Raw genomic sequence first — 21,586 nt, 5'->3', positions numbered from 1 at the left:
TTGTGTGCATTTGGTGGAATTGTATTTGTGTGCTTCCCGTGTGCCGCGAATAAATGTGCTTTATTGTTGAACTGTTCTCCCGCTTCGCTTCGTCTTTTCCCCCATTGAACCCTCATCTTGCTTCACGTAAAGGGTTGGTAGTGGGCTGAGTACGCCCGATAATTAATCGAACCGTCGAGGTCGACGATAACACCGCTCGGTTCTTCTGATAGTACGGAACGGGTCGCTTAAGTGGCCCGTGTCCGAAGTCGACCTGCGGCGAGGTGCGATCGCCCGGTCTACCCTCCGCGTGGGTACTTAGGTAGGTCGAATTTGGCGAGCAACCCTATCCCACGTGGGGGCTGATTGGCTCGATCGCGGTGAGACCGAAAGGTCCACCCGTGACTGGTTCCCGGCGTTAGTCCGAGAGGGTCACGACTGGATTGTCCGTCCGGTGGGCGACGTGCCGCGATTCGAGTTACGTGGCCGTCGCACGCCGGCGGGCGCGAAATCCGCAACACTGGTGTCAGGAGTGGGATACAAATTCATCGCCCTCCTCGCGGCACTGGTATCGGAGAACAGGAAAACGGGCTCTCCTGTCTCCACCTAAATTCACGGGAATCGGTCCAGGGGTGAGAGAAGCGACCCCCGATTCCCTCCAAATTACGAGCGAGTTAAATTAACCCTTCACGAGAAGCAAGATGGCGTCTCAAGGCGAGCGGGAGCCGGGGGTATTAGAAATGTATAATGACGAGACGAAGATGTGTAATAATGTAGAATCCATGGTCCAGGATGGAATCCCCGAGCAGGAAATGTTGATTGTGCAGGAACACGGACTCGCCCAACTAAACCCAGAACCTGAAATGGGTGCGGCAGCGGCCGCAGTGTATGACACCTCCCCCCCTCTCCACCAAAACCCTTCCCCAACCCTTGCCGAAACGGCTCAGCTGAGTGCATCCGACATGACCCAGCTATACACCATGCTGGCAAAAATGTATGCGGAAACGACAGCGAAGATGATTGCGAACATGAACAAGCAAATGGACGAAGTAAAAACGAAGATGGATACAAATACAAATGAAGTGAAAACGACGATGGATGCGAATACACAACAAATAAACGAAAAGATGGATACAAAAATGAACGGAATGGAAACAAACATGAAGGAGGAAATGAAAGAGCTACGGGGTGAGACGCAGAACATGGGCCGAAGCCTGCAGGCGGGCATGAAGGCCGTGACCGGGGAGATAAAAATGGCGACTCCACGTGTGGGAGCAAACGAGCTGGGTGGGGGTGCAACGGCTGACAGGCCCGCGGTGGAGGCGGGTGAAAAAATAATTCGTGGAACGTGTTGGGCGAGGGTCGTGACGATGACCGAAAGGGAAAAATTAAATGGGGAGACCAAAACGTGTGAGACGAGACACGAGGTGACGACAACGGAAATAATAGTTGAGACAAGGGAGGTAAAGGGTGAAGAGTTGGCAGAGACACGGGAGACAGAAAAAATAGAGGGAAGACTACACGATGAAGATGGGGTAAGTGACGCACACACACACACGGAGGTAGTGGAGGATAATGGGGGTGAGCTCGCGGAGCGTGTAGGGACCCGGTGCGAGCAGCGGGATGGCCTCCTCCAGGAACGAGGGGAGGGAGTATGCCCCCTTGAGGCGAGTCACGACCAGGTGAGTTCGGTCGTGCTTTGCGAGGTTGAGGGGACGAGTGCTGTGGACGGGTGCACGGAGAGCTTGGGGGGTGTAGAGGCCCCGGAGACCCTTGTGGGGACACGAATCCCCAGTGTGGTTGTCCCTGTGTGTGTGGTGCAAGGCGTGAGTGCGTTCCCGTGTGTGGAAGCGACCCCGTGTGTGAGTGGTGTGGTGGCGATGGTGCTGGAGTGCGTGCTTCCCAGCACGCCGTGTTTGGATGAGGCACCGTGTGTGGATGAGGGACGTTGTGTGGAAGAGACCGCGTGTGTGAGTGTCGCCGTGTGTATGAGTGAGGTACCGCGGGTGAGTGCCCCCGCGTGTATGAGTGAGGCACGGTGTGTGGATGAGGCACAGCGGTTGAGTGCCCTCGCGTGTGTGGGTGAGGCACCGCGGGTGAGTGCCCCCGCGCGAGTGAATGGAGCACCACGTGAAAGTAGTATGGTTTGTGTGAGTAGTGAGGCATGCGTGAGTGAACGGCCGTATGCAAGGGAGACCGTGTGTGTGAGAGAGCGGTATGTGAGGGAGATGTCGGTTGGCATGCGGGAGCACGCAGCCGCATCTCCCGGTGTGAATGTGATGGAGTGGACTGTGTGCGTCGTAACACGCAGGTGTGCGTGGGTTGAATGGCGACGACGAAGGCGACATGAGAAGAAAGAAAGCCGAGTAGCGGCTGTGGTTGTTTCGAGGACCGTGCCGGGTTCACCCAGTAGTGAGCACGCGGTTCGTGCTGTGCAACGCACGAGACCACCACGTGCTCGCTTGCGAGAGTGAAGTCCCGGTCCGGAAACGCACGCGGTGGATTTGCCGATCCCGCGGACGGACAAAGTTTAGGCAGGACTACGGATTTGGACCGGACGGGTTCTCCACGCGATCGTGTGTGTTAAGCTCCAACGGGCAAAGCACATGTGTTTGCGTGGGGAACCCCTCGAGACGTGGGTCTTGTTTTTTTTTATGCGCACGGTGACGTCATGGCTGCACGTGGGGTTGGAATCCGGCAGGAGGGGTATCTCTGCCGGATGGTCCCGTCCAAGGAGGGACGAGGAACACGTGCAGCTGCATGACGTCACGGGCAGGTGCAAAGTGCGCGAGCTCTGAGTTGTCGCGCAGGTGCTGCGCATGGAAAAAAAAAAAAAAAACAAGCCTCACTTTCGGGTGTACAGGATTCCTGGGCAAGGGGTGAAAGACCCCCTTACCCTGGGCACAGGATGGAAACTAGTTAGGGGGAAGGGTTAGCTTAGTTAGACCGACTTCATGGGGCAGGGGTAAGTCCTCATGGAGTCCGTGGAATGGATTAGTTAGAGGGATGATAGCGAGATTTAGGTTGGGGAATTGATTAATGGGATTATTTGAGGACATGGACAGACTTGTGGATGTGTAGAGGGGACGTAGTTTAGCTACGTAGGTTAAATGGAACGTGCTATAGTTTAAGGGACGACGTGGGAGCACGAGTTAGTTAGGGGTGCAGTTAGAAGGATGGCAGAGTTCAGCGGTGTGTGTGTTGAAGAGTTGGTGAGTTGTGAGGTGAGTACATGGTGAGTGAGTGAGGCCAGCGGGTCTGTGTGTGTGGAGTGAATGGGGAATGCATGGTGCGATGAGTGATTGGGGGGAGGAGTGACTCCCGCCCAAGGGACCCCGGGGTCAGTGTAGAGTGAGTTAGCTGGGTTAGTCAAATTGAAAAATGGAGGTCGTTTTGTTGTTGGTGGGAAAGTAGGCTCGAGACCCATTTGGAGGGGTGCAGGAGCCCTGTTGACGGGCTTGGGAGCGTGGCTGCGAAAGGTGAGTATCGCTGAGTGGGTACCCCGGGCACCAGGCTAGTCGGCCGTGGTAGGCCATGGGCCCATGGGGGGCCGGGATAGAGTAGTGGGCACGGGTGCGCCTGCTTGGTGCGGGGGCCCGGGGCGCCATTAGCCGCGTGGGCAGTGTTGTGGGCACGGGTGACCCTCGGAAAGGGGCCCGGGAGGCCGGCCTGCCACGTGTGCGTTTCAGGGGAGGTGCCATGGGGGGCACTCCCCGGTGTTAGGGAGCTGGTAGGCTCGGAGGCAGTGTAGTGCCCGGGGGTGCCATAGCGGGAGATTCGGCAGAGGGTCGTGCCTGCCAAAGGGAGCCACGTGTCCCAGCCAGGAGACCGTGTGAGGGCACGGAGAGAAAATTGGGGGGCGAGGCCCGAAATTGTAAGGACACCAACACAGGCGACGGGAATCTGGGTTGTTAGAACCAATAGTTTAAGCGAGAGGTGCTTGTTGAAAGCCCCGGGGTAGTTTAACTGTTAAATGGATAGGGTAGATTAGGAGATGTACCCCTCCGCACCATCCATCCCCTCACTCTCGTTGTGGGCCGCTGGACCCACTTTGGGTTAGATCGCCGAACTCTGGGGAGGCCATTCTGAGGCTTCGGTGGGCCTCGACACAGGACGTTAGCTCTCCCTTATTCCCCTCCGGGAAGGGAACGTAGGGGTTGGGAGTAGGCTAGGTGACAGGATAGGTTAGCCGAACAAGGACGATAAAGGGGGTTAGGGGACGATTTATAGTGGGGAAGTAAACATAAAAGTAAAAATAAAAACAATAAAAAAATAAGTTGGGGCTAAATTGGGGTTTGACAAATTAAGGGAGTGGGTATGTACAGTGACAGGCAAAGGCGATAGGTTGGGAGGGAGACAGGTAGGTAGGTCCGAGCCCGCCCTCCAAGTGGCCAGCACCACCGCACTCCCTCCACCAACCTCCACTGAACGGCAAGAGCTGGCCAACTTCATCGGCTGGCCGTGTTTTGCTTCAAGGCGGAGGCCGGCCAACTTCATCGGCAGCTGTTGTTTTGCTGCAAGGCCTGTGCCATCGGCTGGCCGTGTTTGCTTCAAGGCCTGTGCCGGCCAGTTCATCTGCCCGCTATGTTTGCCTGAAGCGGCCTTCTTCTGCGGGCTGTGTTTGCCTGCTCACCTTTGCCATGCTATGCCCACTGCCCACGTTCACCAGCCCCGTTCAATTTTTGCTTTGCCCCCCCCCCCCTGTTCATTTCCATGTGCGCCAGGATCCGCAAGGCAACAGTTTGCAGGCTGCGAGAACTGCCCCGTTGGCAGCTACAACACGGGCCTGCAGTGGCGGCCCGTGCACCGTGTTTGTGTTCACCCATCCCTTCGTTGTGCTCATTGCGTGTGCCACTTGAGCTGGCACGGAGACTGCGTTTGTGCAGCCCATGCACCGTTGTGGTTCACTGCATTCAGTTCAAACCGTTCATGCATCCATTCGTTGTGCTCATTGCGTGTGCCACTTGAGCTGGCACGGAGACTACGTTTGTGCGGCCCATGCACCGTTGTGGTTCACTGCGTTCAGTTCAAAAGGGAAGGCCTTGGACTGCGTGTGAGCAGCCAGCCACGTTCCCTGTCACCTGCATTGTTTGAGCCAGAGACTGCATGTGGGCAGCCTGGCTCCCTGCTAACTGCTTTCTTTTGCAGAGTTCAATGATCCTGGGCCATGGTTTAGTGTAAGATTTGTAAGTTAAGGTTAAGATGTACTGTAAATATGAGTGCGCCCCCGGCATGTCTGTCTAGCGCCGGCAATTTTATTTAAGTCGTCCGTGTGAGTGAGTTTGTTTAGGTAGTTACGCAGCCCTCAGGTTATTTATTTTGGGGACACGAATACCATGAATGTCGCACTCAGGGATCCGTAGGTAAAATGTACTAGGGGAAAACTACACATGATGGCACACGAAAATTTGACGACTCGGGACGAGTCTGTAAAAGGGAAGGGGGTAGTGTTGTGGTTACCAGATTCGCAAACCACCATTCAGGTCCCTTAGGTGAGGTATCTCGGTAAGTGCATGTGTAGTTAGGCCCAAACCCGTTGTCTAGTGGGAATACATGTCATTTATACGTGCTGCGACTCTTCAGGATAGCCGTTTTTCTTTTACTATCTTTATTTTGGACCAACCGCCATGATCACAACCACAACATCAACCACCGACCACAACCACCGCTTCACCACAACCGCCACGACCTTCCCGTCACACCTCGCAACCGTAGCATCGCCACCGTTCTTGCCCCGCTGTGGGTACCGGTGTTGGACTCATGCAGAACGCGCGTCGAACAGCGTGTACAAAATCACGGATTTTGTGCTTCAAAAACGGATCAAAAACGACACACGCCCACTTTTTGCCGTCCAATCGGTGAGCGAGGGGCGAATTGGCCCCGCCCCCAGGGCGATCGATATATGCAAATTTGTGGATCAAAAAGCCTTCACGCCCACTTTTTCTCGGGCCAATGGGGAGCGAGGTGAAAGGTCAAAGGGAGGGGGTCAAAGGCGAAGTTACGGGGGGATAAAAGGACGGTGTTTGTCAGTCAGAAAGAAGGAGAGTCGCAAACGAGAGAGAGAGTCGAACGAGAAGGAGAACGAGAACGAGAACGAGAACGAGAAGGAGAAGGAGTCGGAACGGAGGGGACGAGTGTGGAAGTCTGGAGCCCGAAGCCTGCAGTGGCTGGAGAAGCTGAAGAGAGCCGGACGAGGGGGTGCTCGCGTCGGTGCCAGGAGCTGCACGCCCGAGGGAGGCCGGCAGCGCGACCTGGCCGAGGTGGAGACGCACACCAGGGATAATAAAGATCCTCTATACCCCGAGCATCAGCAACCCCCTCCTGTTTCCCCCCGCGCTGAGATAGTGCGACCAAGGGGGCCCCTTTTCCCACCCCCTGCCTGACACTGTCCGCGAGGCCCGCGGAGAGAGGCGCCATCGCCGCTCCGCGTCTCATCACCAGACGGGTAGGCCCGACCCGGTCTCGGCCTCAGGCCTGCCTCATTCTTGAGGGTATTTCTTTTCCTTGGTTTTGGGTATGTGTTGTCGGCGCCGTCTGTGAAGTAGAATTGTATAAGTGTTGCCGTGTGCTCGGTAGTCGGTATTAGCTCTGCACTGTGTTTTCACTTTTATGTTTGCTTTTTGTGTAAATGGAATTGTGTTTTCTTTTTTTGTGTGCATTTGGTGGAATTGTATTTGTGTGCTTCCCGTGTGCCGCGAATAAATGTGCTTTATTGTTGAACTGTTCTCCCGCTTCGCTTCGTCTTTTCCCCCATTGAACCCTCATCTTGCTTCACGTAAAGGGTTGGTAGTGGGCTGAGTACGCCCGATAATTAATCGAACCGTCGAGGTCGACGATAACACCGCTCGGTTATTCTGATAGTACGGAACGGGTCGCTTAAGTGGCCCGTGTCCGAAGTCGACCTGCGGCGAGGTGCGATCGCCCGGTCTACCCTCCGCGTGGGTACTTAGGTAGGTCGAATTTGGCGAGCAACCCTATCCCACGTGGGGGCTGATTGGCTCGATCGCGGTGAGACCGAAAGGTCCACCCGTGACTGGTTCCCGGCGTTAGTCCGAGAGGGTCACGACTGGATTGTCCGTCCGGTGGGCGACGTGCCGCGATTCGAGTTACGTGGCCGTCGCACGCCGGCGGGCGCGAAATCCGCAACAATATATATATATATATATATATATATATATATATATATATATATATATATATATATATATATATATATATATATATATATATATATATATACATACATATACAAATTATACATATACATAAGCAAACACAACCTGTCGCTTCACTGATGGAAATATTAAGATGGGGGGAGGGGGGAGTGAGGAGGGGTGGGGGAACGAATAAGGGTTGGGGGAGCGAGTAAGGGAGGGGAGAAAAAGGCCTCACCACCCGTCGCTATACACTCCACATTCCAGCACGCGGAAAGGAGCAAGGAGGATGGGGGAAAGGTGGGGTCGTGAGGAGGGGGAAGGGGATGTTCAGGATCTGTATTTGATAGGGGGACTTGAGGGAAAGCGGTTGGGGGGAGGGAATGGTCCTCTTTTGCTGGAATTGGTACAGGATCGAACAAAATCGGGTACGTTAAAAGAGCACGTTCAAACGGGTCAGACAAGACAATGCCCGGACATCGCCCAGAGATGTCCGGAGTGGGTGGGTGGGGGGGGGCTTTGGGAGGAGGTAAGCATGAGGGAAGGAGAAGGGAACGAAGGGGGTTTTCCTTAAAGCATCAAAAAAGCTGCACCAGTGTGAGTGCGTTTATTTAATTTCCACACACAAGATAAGCTTTAGAATCTCTTAATCTGGGACGAATTGCGGAATTTATCAGTGCAGCTGTTCCGACTGAGAAACAAAAACAAAAAACAAAACACAGCTTTCATTTGTCAAATTTGCACATTCTTTGACACCCTTTCCTCTCTGTGACCTCTGGAGAGGTGACAGTGGTGGAGGTGAGGGGTAGGGAAGGGAAGGCAGCGCGAGGGGAAGGGAAGGCAGCGCGAGGGGAAGGGAAGGCAGCGCGAGGGGAAGGGAAGGCAGCGCGAGGGGAAGGGAAGGCAGCGCGAGGGGAAGGGAAGGCAGCGCGAGGGGAAGGGAAGGCAGCGCGAGGGGAAGGGAAGGCAGCGCGAGGGGAAGGGAAGGCAGCACGAGGGGAAGGGAAGGCAGCGCGAGGGGAAGGGAAGGCAGCGCGAGGGGAAGGGAAGGCAGCATAAGGGCAAGGGACAGAAACGTGAGGGGAAGGTAGGCAGTGTACCAGGGCATTACCGGGGCGATAAAAAGCATCACAAAGCAGGTCACTCTACTTGTAACACAGGTGAGAAATGGATACGAAAAAGCAGCTGCGATTTCAATCATTTATTCGCATGATTTTTAAAGGTTGAAAGTTAATTTTTATTCTGTTTTTTTTTTTAGCAATTACGCAAAGATAGATATTTCAATCAGCAAAGCGACAGGTTTTACTTCTGGTGGCTTTGAAACGAACAACCAAGCAGATCGGTGAGCACTCGCCAAGTCGATTAAGCAGAGCTGCTCGGCTGGCTTGGCAAGCGGTTACCTATCGTCAATCAGTCATATAAACGCATGCACCCTGAAACACCCAAGCAATGTCCGAAATGGATAAATGAACTCTTTCTTAACAGTCGGAACTGCTGTTCAGTTCAATTCTGGAGCTTAAATTTTGTAATTTGGCTTCGTTAAAGAGATTCTTGAGCTTATGGCATGAGCAGAAATTAAACAAAGCCTTGAATGCTGGCGTCTAAGCATTGCAATGTATCCAGCGATTCGTAGGTACATTCAGGCATTCGATGATATGAGTGAGGAAAGTGAAGAAAAAAAAAACTGTCGTTAAGAAACCATTGCAGCCTGTTCCAAGACAACGCATCATTGGGCAGGTCAAAAAAATGGTGGCTTAACACTATTGCGAGCTGACAAGAGGGCTGACCAAGATCGTGATGCGCATCCCCTAAATTAATGACAAAAGGGGTATTTAAATCAACCCAAACACCCAATTTTCATTCATGCACCACCTTGGAGTTCCCTTTGTATGCATGCAAATTTTGGGGCTGCTAGGTTTCATGGTTTTGGAGATATGGAGAAGAGGGGAGGATACACACTGATATTGGTATAGATATACATACACACCAACAAATATATATATATATATATATATATATATATATATATATATATATATATATATATATATATATATATATATATATATTGTTGTGGTTACCAAATTCGCAAACCACCATTCAGGTCCCTTAGGTGAGATATCTCGGTAAGTACATGTGTAGTTAGGCCCAAACCCGTTGTCTAGTGGGAATACATGTCATTTATGCGTGCTGCGACTCTTCAGGATAGCCGTTTTTCTTTTACTATCTTTATTTTGGACCAACCGCCATTGTTACCACCACCAGTCACAACATCAACCACCAACCACAACGCCGCTTCACCACAACCGCCACGACCTTCACGTCACACCTCGCAACCGTCGCATCGCCACCGTTCTTGCGCCGCTTGTGGGTACCGGTGTTGGACTCGTGCAGGGCGCGCGCCGAACAGCGTGTACAAAACCACGGATTTTCTGCTTCAAAAACGGATCAAAAACGACACACGCCCACTTTTGTTCCGTCCAATCGGTGAGCGAGGGGCGATTTGGCCCCGCCCCCAGGGCGTTGGAGGGCGATCGATATATGCAAATTTATGGATCAAAAAGCATTCACGCCCACTTTTTCTCGGGCCAATGGGGAGCGAGGTGAAAGGTCGAAGGGAGGGGGTCAAGAGCGAAGCCACGGGGCTGATAAAAGCGACCGCGTTCGTCAGTCAACGAGACAGAGAGTTAAGACTTCGCGGGCGGTGGAGTTGGCAAGAAGGAGCTGGTCGTCGTCGTGTGCGTTGGAGTCGGAGCGGAGGGGACGGAGCTGTGGAGAGGCGGCGAGGGCAGACGAGGAGGTGCTCGCGTCGTGCAGGGAGCTGCACCCCAGGGAGGCCGACAGCGCGACCTGGCCGAGGTGGAGACGCTCGTCGCGGGACTCGAGGCAGAGTTGGAATCCTCTATACCCCGAGCATCAGCAACCCCCTCCTGTTTCCCCCCGCGCTGAGATAGTGCGACCAAGGGGGCCCCTTTCCCACCCCCTACCAGACACTGTCCGCGAGGCCCGCGGAGTTGAGGCACCATCGCCGCTCCGCGTCTCATCACCAGACGGGTAGGCCCGACCCGGTCTCGGCCTCAGGCCCGCCTCATCTTTGAGGGTGTTCTTTTCCTTGGTTTTGGGTATGTGTTGTCGGCGCCGTCTGTGAAGTAAAATTGTATAAGTGTTGCCGTGTGCTCGGTAGTCGGATAGCTCTGCATTGTGTTTCTCTTCTTTTCTATGTGCTTTTGGTGGAATTGAATATGTGTGCTTTCCGTTCGTCGCGAATAAATGTGCTTTGTGTTGAACTGTTTCCCGCCTCGCTTCGTCATTTCTTTCATTGAATCCTCATCTTGCTTCACGTAAAGGGTTGGTAGTGGGCTGAATACGCCCGATAATTCATCGAACCGTCGAGGTCGACGAATGACACCGCTCGGTTATCCCGATAGTACGGAACGGGTCGCTTAAGTGGCCCGTGTCCGAAGTCGACCTGCGGCGAGGTGCGATCGCCCGGTCTACCCTCCGCGTGGGTACTTAGGTAGGTCGAATTTGGCGAGCAACCCTATCCCACGCAGGGGCTGATTGGCTCGATCGCGGTGAGACCAAAAGGTCCACCCGTGACTGGTTCCCGGCGTTAGTCCGAGAGGGTCACGACTGGATTGTCCGTCCGGTGGGCGACGTGCCGCGATTCGAGTTACGTGGCCGTCAGCACGCCGGCGGGCGCGAATCCGTAACACTGGTGTCAGGTCGTGCGATACAAATTCATCGCCCTCCTCGCGGCACTGGTATCGGAGAACAGGAAAACGGGCTCTCCTGTCTCCGGCTAAATTCACGGGAATCGGTCCAGGGGTGAGAGAAGCGATCCCCGATTCCCTCCAAATTACGAGCGAGCGAAATTAACCCTTTAAGAGAAGCAAGATGGCGTCTCAAGGCGAGCGGGAGCCGGGGGTATTAGAAATGTATATGTGTAGTAGTGTAGAATCCATGGCCCAGGATGGAATGCCCGTGCAGGAACATGAACTCGTCCAACTGAACCCAGAGCCCGAAATAGGTGCGGCAGCGGCCGCGGTGTATGACACCTCCCCTCCCCCTCTCCACCAAAACCCTTCCCCAACCCCTGCCGAAACGGCTCAGCTGAGTGCATCCGACATGGCCCAGCTATGCGCCATGCTGGCGGCAATGACAGCAAGGATGGATGCAAATACAAACGAAATGAAAGGCATGAACGAAAAGATGGATGCGAATACACAACAAATGAACGAAAAGATGGATGCGAATACACAAAAGATGGATGCGAATACACAACAAATGAACGAAAAGATGGATACAAATACAAATGAAGTGAAAACGACGATGGATGCGAATACACAGCAAATGAAAGAGCTACGGGGTGAGACGCAGAACATGGGCTGATGCCTGCAGGCGGGCATGAAGGCCGTGACCAGGGAGCTAGGAATGGCGACTCCACGTGTGGAAGCAAACGAGCTGGAAGGGGGTGCAACGGTTGACAGGCCCGCGGTGGAGGCGGGTAAAAAAATAATTCGGGGGGCGTGTTGGGCGAGGGTCGTGACAGAGGAATCGACGGTGACCAAGAGGGAAAAATTAAATGGTGAGACCAAAACGTGTGAGACGAGACACGAGGTGACGACAACAGAAACTTATAAATGTATAGAGACACGGGAGACAGAAAAAATAGAGGAGAGACAACACGATGAAGACGGGGTAAGTGACGCACACACACAGGTAGTGGAGGACAATGGGGTTGAGCTCGCGGAGCGTGTAGAGACCCAGTGCGAGCACCTGGATGGCCTCCTCCAGGAACGAGGGTAGGGAGTATTCCCCCTTGAGGCGAGTCACGACCAGGTGGGTTCGGTCGTGCTTTGCGAGGTTGAGGGGACGGGTGCTGTGGACAGGTGCACGGAGAGCTTGGGGGGTATAGAGGCCCCGGAGACCCTTGTGGGGACACGAATCCCCAGTGTGGTTGTCCCTGTGTGTGTGGTGCAAGGTGTGAGTGCGTCCCCGTGTGTGGAAGCGACCCCGTGTGTGAGTGGTGTGGTGGCGAGTGTGCCGGAGTGTGTGCTTCCCAGCACGCCGTGTGTAAAAGGGGCACCGCAAGTGAGTGAGGCACTGCGGGTGAGTGCCCCCGCGTGTGTGAGTGAGGCACGGTGTGTGGGTGAGGCACCGTGTGTGAGTGAGGCCGTGTGTGTGGATGAAACGGCCAGTATGAGTGAGGCACCGCGGATGAGTGCCCCCGCGTGTGTGAGTGAGGCACGGTGTATGAGTGAGGCACCGCGGGCGAGTGCCCCCGCGTGTGTAAGTGGTATGGTTTGTGTGAGGAAAATGGCATACGTGAGTGAACGGCCGAATGCAAGGGAGACCGTGTGTGTGAGAGAGCGGTATGTGAGGGAGGTGTCGGTTGGCATGCGGGAGCACGCAGCCGCATCTCCCGGTGTGAATGTGATGGAGTGGACTGTGTGCGTCGTAACACGCAGGTGTGCGTGTGTGGAATGGCGACGACGAAGGCGACAGAGGAAAGAAAGCCGAGTAGCGGCTGTAGCTATTTCGGGGACCGTGCCGGGTTCACCCAGCAGTGAGCACGCGGTTCGTGCTGTGCAACGCACGAGACCACCACGTGCTCGCTTGCGAGAGTGAAGTCCCGGTCCGGAAACGCACGCGGTGGATTTGCCGATCCCGCGGACGGACAAAGTTTAGGCAGGATAACGGATTTGGACCGGACGGGTTCTCCACGCGATCGTGTGTGTTCAGCTCCAACGGGCAAGGCACATGTGTTCGCGTGGGGAACCCCTCGAGACGTGGGGCTTGTGTTTTTTTTTTATGCGCACGGTGACGTCATGGCTGCACGTGTGGTTGGAATCCGGCAGGAGGGGTATCCCGGCCGGATGGTACCGTCCAAGGAGGGACGAGGAACACGTGCAGCTGCATGACGTCACGGGCAGGTGCAAAGTGCGCGAGTTGCCGCGCTGGTGATGCGCATGAAAAAAAAAAAAAGAAAAAAAAAAGCAAGCCTCACTTTCGGGTGCAAAGGATTCCTGGGCAAGGGGTGGAAGACCCCCTTGGCCCTGGGCACAGGATGGAAACTAGTTAGGGGGAAGGGTTAGCTTAGCTAGACCGGCTCCATGGGGCAGGGGTAAGTCCTCATGGGGCCCGTGGAATGGATTAGTTAGAGGGATTGTAGCCAGATTTAGGTTGGGAAATAAAATGATTTATTTGGAGACAGTGACAGACTTGTGGATGTGTAGCGGGGACGTAGTTTAGCTACGTAGTGTTAAAAGGAACGTGCTATAGTTTAAGGGACGACGTGGGAGCACGAGTTAGTTAGGGGATGTAGTTAGAAGGATGGCAGAGTTCAGTGGTGTGTGTGTGTTGAAGAGTTGGTGAATTGTGAGGCATGTGCTTGGTGAGTGAGTGAGGCCAGCGGGTCTGTGTGTGTGGAGTGAATGGGGAATGCATGGTGCGATGAGTGATTGGGGGGAGGAGTGACTCCCACCCAAGGGACCCCGGGGTCAGTATAAAGTGAGTTAGGGGGTTAGTCAAATTGAAAAATGGAGGTCGTTTTGTTGTTGGTGGGAAAGTAGGCTCGAGACCCATTTGGAGGGGTGCAGGAGCCCTGTTGACGGGCTTGGGAGCGTGGCTGCGAAAGGTGAGTATCGCTGAGTGGGTACCCCGGGCACCAGGCTAGTCGGCCGCGGTAGGCCATGGGCCCATGGGGGGCCGGGATAGAGTAGTGGGCACGGGTGCGCCTGCTTGGTGCGGGGGCCCGGGGCACCATTAGCCGCGTGGGCAGTGTTGTGGGCACGGGTGACCCTCGGAAAGGGGCCCGGGAGGCCGGCCTGCCACGTGTGTGTTTCAGGGGAGGTGCCATGGGGGGCACTCCCCGGTGTTAGGGAGCTGGTAGGCTCGGAGGCAGTGTAGTGCCCGGGGGTGCCATAGCGGGAGATTCGGCAGAGGGTCGTGCCTGCCAAAGGGAGCCACGTGTCCCAGCCAGGAGACCGTGTGAGGGCACGGAGAGAAAATTGGGGGGCGAGGCCCGAAATTGAGAGGACACCAACACAGGCGACGGGAATCTGGGTTGTTAGAACCAATAGTTTAAGCGAGAGGCGCTTGTTGAAAGCCCCGGGGTAGTTTAACAGTTAAATGGTTAGGGTAGATTAGGAGATGTACCCCTCCGCACCATCCATCCCCTCGCTGTCGTTGTGGGCCGCTGGACCCACTTTGGTTATAGATCGCCGAACTCTGGGGAGGCCATTCTGAGGCTTCGTTGGGCCTCGACACAGGACGTTAGCTCTCCCTTATTCCCCTCCGGGAAGGGAACGTAGGGGTTGGGAGTAGGCTAGGTGACAGGATAGGTTAGCCGAACAAGGACGATAAAGGGGGTTAGGGGACGATTTATAGTGGGGAAGTAAAAGAAAAAAAAATAATAATAAAAAAAATAAGTTGGGGCTAAATTGGGGTTTGACAAATTAAGGGAGTGGGTATGTACAGTGACAGGCAAAGGCGATAGGTTGGGAGGGAGACAGGTAGGTAGGTCCGAGCCCGCCTTCCAAGTGGCCAGCACCACCGCACTCCCTCCACCAACCTCCATTGAACGGCAAAGGCTGGCCAACTTCATCGGCTGGCCGTGTTTTGCTTCAAGGCGGAGGCCGGCCAACTTCATCGGCAGCTGTGTGCTGCAAGGCCTGTGCCGGCCAGTTCATCTGCTGGCTGTTTTTCTTCGAGGCCTGTGCCGGCCAGTTCGTCTGCCGGCTGTGTTTGCCTGCAGCGGCCTTCTTCTGCGGGCTGTGTTTGCCTGCTGCCTTTGCCATGCCATGCCCACTGCCCACGTTCACCAGCCCCGTTCAATTTTTGCTTTGCCCCCCCCCCTGTTCATTGCCATGTGCGCCAGGATCCGCAAGGCAACAGTTTGCAAGCTGCAAGAACTGCCCTGTTGGCAGCTACAACACGGGCCTGCAGTGGCGGCCCGTGCACCGTGTTTGTGTTCACCCATCCATTCGTTGTGTTCATTGCGTGTGCCACTTGAGCTGGCACGGAGACTGCGTTTGTGCAGCCCATGCACCGTTGTGGTTCACTGCGTTCAGTTCAAAAGGGAAGGCCTTGGACTGCGTGTGAGCAGCCAGCCACGTTCCCTGTCACCTGCATTGTTTGAGCCAGAGACTGCATGCGGGCAGCCTGGCTCCCTGCTAACTGCTTTCTTTTTGCAGAGTTCAATGATCCTGGACCATGGTTTAGTGTAAAATTTGTAAGTTAAGGTTAAGATGTACTGTAAATATGAGTGCGCCCCCGGCATGTCTGTCTAGCGCCGGCAATTTTATTTAAGTCGTCTGTGTGAGTGAGTTTGTTTAGGTAGTTACGCAGCCCTCAGGTTATTTATTTTGGGGACACGAATACCATGAATGTCGCACTCAGGGATCCGTAGGTAAAATGTACTAGGGGAAAACTACACATGATGGCACACGAAAATTTGACGACTCGGGACGAGTCTGTAAAAAGGGGAGGGGTAGTGTTGTGGTTACCAAATTCGCAAACCACCATTCAGGTCCCTTAGGTGAGATATCTCGGTAAGTACATGTGTAGTTAGGCCCAAACCCGTTGTCTAGTGGGAATACATGTCATTTATGCGTGCTGCGACTCTTCAGGATAGCCGTTTTTCTTTTACTATCTTTATTTTGGACCAACCGCCATTGTTACCACCACCAGTCACAACATCAACCACCAACCACAACGCCGCTTCACCACAACCGCCACGACCTTCACGTCACACCTCGCAACCGTCGCATCGCCACCGTTCTTGCGCCGCTTGTGGGTACCGGTGTTGGACTCGTGCAGGGCGCGCGCCGAACAGCGTGTACAAAACCACGGATTTTCTGCTTCAAAAACGGATCAAAAACGACACACGCCCACTTTTGTTCCGTCCAATCGGTGAGCGAGGGGCGACTTGGCCCCGCCCCCAGGGCATTGGAGGGCGATCGATATATGCAAATTTATGGATCAAAAAGCATTCACGCCCACTTTTTCTCGGGCCAATGGGGAGCGAGGTGAAAGGTCGAAGGGAGGGGGTCAAGAGCGAAGCCACGGGGCTGATAAAAGCGACCGCGTTCGTCAGTCAACGAGACAGAGAGTTAAGACTTCGCGGGCGGTGGAGTTGGCAAGAAGGAGCTGGTCGTCGTCGTGTGCGTTGGAGTCGGAGCGGAGGGGACGGAGCTGTGGAGAGGCGGCGAGGGCATACGAGGGGGTGCTCGCGTCGTGCAGGGAGCTGCACCCCAGGGAGGCCGACAGCGCGACCTGGCCGAGGTGGAGACGCTCGTCGCGGGACTCGAGGCAGAGTAGGAATCCTCTATACCCCGAGCATCAGCAACCCCCTCCTGTTTCCCCCCGCGCTGAGATAGTGCGACCAAGGGGGCCATTTTCCCACCCCCTACCAGACACTGTCCGCGAGGCCCACGGAGTTGAGGCACCATCGCCGCTCCGCGTCTCATCACCAGACGGGTAGGCCCGACCCGGTCTCGGCCTCAGGCCCGCCTCATCTTTGAGGGTGTTCTTTTCCTTGGTTTTGGGTATGTGTTGTCGGCGCCGTCTGTGAAGTAAAATTGTATAAGTGTTGCCGTGTGCTCGGTAGTCGGATAGCTCTGCATTGTGTTTCTCTTCTTTTCTATGTGCTTTTGGTGGAATTGAATATGTGTGCTTTCCGTTCGTCGCGAATAAATGTGCTTTGTGTTGAACTGTTTCCCGCCTCGCTTCGTCATTTCTTTCATTGAATCCTCATCTTGCTTCACGTAAAGGGTTGGTAGTGGGCTGAATACGCCCGATAATTAATCGAACCGTCGAGGTCGACGAATAACACCGCTCGGTTATCCCGATAGTACGGAACGGGTCGCTTAAGTGGCCCGTGTCCGAAGTCGACCTGCGGCGAGGTGCGATCGCCCGGTCTACCCTCCGCGTGGGTACTTAGTTAGGTCGAATTTGGCGAGCAACCCTATCCCACGCGGGGGCTGATTGGCTCGATCGCGGTGAGACCGAAAGGTCCACCCGTGACTGGTTCCCGGCGTTAGTCCGAGAGGGTCACGACTGGATTGTCCGTCCGGTGGGCGACGTGCCGCGATTCGAGTTACGTGGCCGTCAGCACGCCGGCGGGCGCGAATCCGTAACAATATATATGTATGTATATACATACACACCAACAAATATATATATATATATATATATATACATACACACCAACAAATATATATATATATATATATATATATATATATATATATATATATATATATATATATATATATATATATATATATACACACATATTGTCATGGGCCGGGGGTCAGGTGAGAAGACCACCGGGGGTAGGGGGGGAAGTTATCTCAGGTTCCCACCAGACTCCCCGGAATTGCAGGCCGTCACACACACACATAATTCCGTGACGCGGCGGGTCACTAATCGACCGTGAATGCCAATGAATCAACCACGTGACCTATGGTCCTCAGTCTAGTTTATCCGGTTACCGAAAAAAATAACCACGTGATCTAATTACCGGGGGACACGTCCCTCAATACGCCTTGTCCGAACCAGATCAGCTTACTGGATCAGATGCAGCTGAGCGACACTGCTCAGGATGTACCGGCTAAAAGGAAGGGATCATTGGGAATAAAGTCCCGGATAGATTAGGATACGGACCATGCTGGATCAATGAAAGAAAAGACAAAAACGAGCTGGGAACATTTCTACAAAAGGATTTATTACAGGCAGGTGAGGAAAGATATGTGGCACAGTAAATAGATTTTATTGTTGAATGTGAGCAGGGATAGGAAGAAAAGCGTGGTGTGACAATAAACAAGCAACTTACAAAAGCAGACACAGAGCAGAGTTATCCCGATATAATTGTTGTACACTCTTAACTTAAACAAGGACAGGCACCATGAGACACACAGACACACACACACACACACACACACGAATAGGAGTTAATGAGAAGAAAGAGGAGAGGAGCTGAGGCTAACGGTCTCTCAATACCTTGCACGATTGACCGACCGCGCCACCCATAAGTTGTGGGGGGATGCTCCGCTGGGTGATACCTCCCTGACAGCTGGCGTGTCATCTCCCGCTTCGTGGCGCTAAGCGTCAATCCAGAGAATGGGGCGTGACTGACACGCATGAAGGAAGGACTTAAGGCGGAGTCAGAAGCCAGTGGGTGGAGGAAGGCGGAGTCCGGAGCAGTGGGTGGAGAAGGCGGAGTCAAAACGAGTGGGTGGAGAAAGGCGGACGAGATGAGGTGGGTGGGTGGAGTCAGCAACGAGGCGGCGAAGAATGAGAAGCCAGCAGGTGAGTTGGTGACGAATGCGTTATCAGCAAACGAGGAACGCTGAGCAGGAAAGACGACAACAGCTCCGCGATCCGTCCTTTTATAGACCCTATGATGCAGGCGGGGGTGACGACCCGAAGCGGTGTCGTCACCCAAATCGGGCGCTCTGATTTTCCCCCGGCCAGCACATGGCTCAGCCGTGATGGCCGGAAGCGGCTCCACTTTACTTCCGGCCAGATGTTTCCAAGCTGTGGAATCGTCTCGCTCGGAGCACTGTGACACGAATCTTCCTGTACCCAACTCCCAGGCCATCCACGGCGACCGGCAGTCAGTGCCGGTCAATGCGCTGCCTGTCTGTAAGCCATGCAGCCCGAGCCGTACAGCGCACCTCTGCCTGGCTGCATCCTCCCCGGGCGGAGAGACGAGAGGATGTTCTCCATCCGTGGGAGACACCTGCAGCTACTGTGGTCAGCGAAGACCGACGGTAAGATGCTATGGTAAACACATGCGCAGACCCGACCAAGATGTGTGTGTCATTCATGCCCTGCTCTGTGTGCGATAATAAATTACCCCAGAGCTGCGTGTGGGTCTGCCGCCATTGAGGATGCGGTCATTTATCAAAAGCGGTGGTGTGCACGGTGCCAGCTCTGATCTGTGTCAGATAATAAATTACCCCGGGGCTGCACGTGGGTCCGCCGCCATTGAGCATGCGGTCATTTATCAAAGGTTGTGGTGTGCGCGGTGCAGTGGCGCGGTCGTGTTGGTTATGCTTCTGGTCTCGGCACGGCATTCCTGCAGCGACGTGGTTTGTTGGTTATGCTTCTCATCGCCTGAACTGTGGGTGGGGGTTTATTGTTGCGCTGCACATGGTCCGTGCGGCGCTGGCGTTTATTGTTGGCTTCTACTGCTGCCCTTGGTCTTGTGAGGATGCATTCTTTCGTGAAGGTGGCAGCTGCGTTTTTCTACAGGTGGGTGTCCCGAGGGCAATGCCCGCCGGCCTCTTCGCGAGGACCCCTTCTCACAGCGAACAGTGCGCGGCTGTGGTTTTTACAGATGGGTGTCCGAACGCAGCACCTGCTCGGACCCATTGCTTGGATTTACCTCAGGAATAGCGAAAAAGAATAGGAATGAGTTCAGAGATTTAATCAGACCAAACCATGATATTTGCACAACACACTGATCCGTTTGACCCATTAGACATGAAGGGACTATCTGAACGTATATTAATGAAATAACTGTCTGGGGACCACTGTATGTTGGATGTCATTACGTTGGAGGGATGCGGTTCCCAGAACTTCAACAATATATCTATCTACACATACAATCTTTGTGTTTGGCTTTTAAATCAGTGTATTACAAAAGTTATAATTGAAAATGGTGCATCATGTTGAACTTTCGCTTTGTCGTTAATTGCAGAAAATCCACGACCACTCGCTCACATCTGCCGCATTGCCATCCGGAGAATCATTGGGCCAAGACGTCTGGGATTCATTGAATACTTGCCTGTACCACCTCGAATATGCGATTTCCTTCGATTCCTCACCAACTAAAAGTCATTGTGGAACGCCATTTACAAGACTTATCAGAATTGCATCCGATAACGTAGCAGCACGAATCACATCGGAACAATTTTCTACACGTACAGCACCACGCCGTATAACTACAATACAAATCACACAATCATGTTGTTTTGCTCAAGTAAATGAGTAGAAAATATAAAATTTCCAAATTGTGGAAGAGACCATTTGTTCAATGAGGATAAAATTTACAAAATTTTATTTTTTTTTTAAATGTAAAAAGATGGAGTCGAGGGATGGTTTGCAAAAAAAGCATGTAAACAAGGTAGGGATGGTCACAATAAATTGTCACCCCATATTATAAAAATGTTTTTATTACTTGTTTCTATAGGTACTTAAAAAAAATGTATTTACATGTTGGACAATTTTATTTTGATTGCACGACAAATTATCTTGTCATTAAAATTGGTGGTTGAACATGAACAGAGAACACAAAGGATGTGAAAACTGAAAAGAAGTTAGACTTGCACACAAGGAAATTCGATGCACATGGAGACCAATTGGCCCATCATGCCTGCACCACATCAACAACACACTAATCTATCAACATCAGATCAAAACAAGAAAAATGCAAAAAAGGTGTTTTTGGGGATTTTTTTGTTGTTGTAGTTTTTGTATTTTTTCTTTCTTTCTAGGGGAGGGGGTATGGGCAAAGTCAGTCATGGGCAAAGAACACACATCAACCACACAACACTGCTTGATGAGACCCCCACAAACAACACTGAATACATGCACACAATCACCCATTAATGCTGAAGTTACCTAAAAGTCCTGCCAAAATCCCTATACCCCTCCATCTCCATAACTTCCAGGTACCTATCTAATTCCAATTTAAACTTATCCACTGTTTCTGCTGCCACAACCTTTCCAGGGAGACCATTTTCATGCATCAACTACTCCCTACCTGAGTAGAATAAGAGGTTCCCTTCCTTCCTTACTACCGTCTAACTCTCATTAACTCTCAGGTTATGGCCCCTGGTGCTATCACTGTCCACTCTGTTTAATAATTTTTCTGTACTTATTTTGTATATACCCTTCATACTCTTAAACATCTCGATCACCTCGTAACTGCCTCCTTTCTTGTGTATAAAGCCCTGTCTCCTTCAGCCGCTCATCATGGTTGAGTCTGGCTAGGCCTGGAATCAATCTAGTAGCCCTGTGCTGAATCCTGTCTGTGGCAGCTTTATCCTTCCTGAGATGTGATGACTAAAACTGCACAAAATGTTATTAAATGTGGCCCTCACTAAATTCCCACACAATGTAAACACCACCTCCTTTTATTTATAAACTAGTACGTGACCGTAGATGCAAAAAACAAACAAACAAACAAAAAAAAAACTTTCAAACCGCTTGTCAGAAACAACCACACAGGCCGTTCCTTCACTCTCGCGTGCCCGTATGTGCGTGGCCGTTTCAGCTGCACGACGCCTTGTCACGCGTTCAGTGTTGTCTGCCAAGCGAGCAGTTCGTTCTTCATCCGTTTCAGCTGCACGACGCCTTGTCACACGCGTAGCGTCGTGTGTCAAGCGAGCAGCTCGTGCTTCGTCAGATTCCATTGCGCTTGCATGACGCGCTTCGTT

The 21,586-nt window shown here is 53.1% G+C and overlaps 1 protein-coding gene across 5 annotated transcripts in view; it reads left to right on the top strand.

Annotated features, from left to right (window-relative positions):
* Nucleotides 1-20,313, top strand: part of LOC147023876 (ankyrin repeat and SOCS box protein 2-like) — a 74,562-nt gene extending 54,249 nt beyond the window's left edge. For 4 of the 5 annotated variants that reach the window (XM_085889769.1, XM_085889767.1, XM_085889768.1 and 1 more), the window contains one exon: nt 19,846-20,313. In XM_085889769.1, coding sequence (XP_085745895.1) covers nt 19,846-19,979 — 134 coding nt within the window. In that variant the 3' untranslated portion in view covers nt 19,980-20,313. Of the gene's footprint in view, nt 1-18,736; nt 18,914-19,845 lie in introns of all 5 variants that reach the window. The other variant, XR_015060411.1, reaches the window with a different exon arrangement.
* Nucleotides 20,314-21,586: the final 1,273 nt, after the last annotated feature.

The sequence above is a fragment of the Eptatretus burgeri genome, chromosome 7 (assembly GCF_056783735.1).
Source record: "Eptatretus burgeri isolate ZD-2024b chromosome 7, Ebu_testis_v1, whole genome shotgun sequence".
Lineage (NCBI taxonomy): Eukaryota > Metazoa > Chordata > Myxini > Myxiniformes > Myxinidae > Eptatretus > Eptatretus burgeri.
The sequence above is the reverse complement of the archived record's forward strand: the minus strand, read 5'-3'. Positions and strand labels throughout refer to the sequence as shown.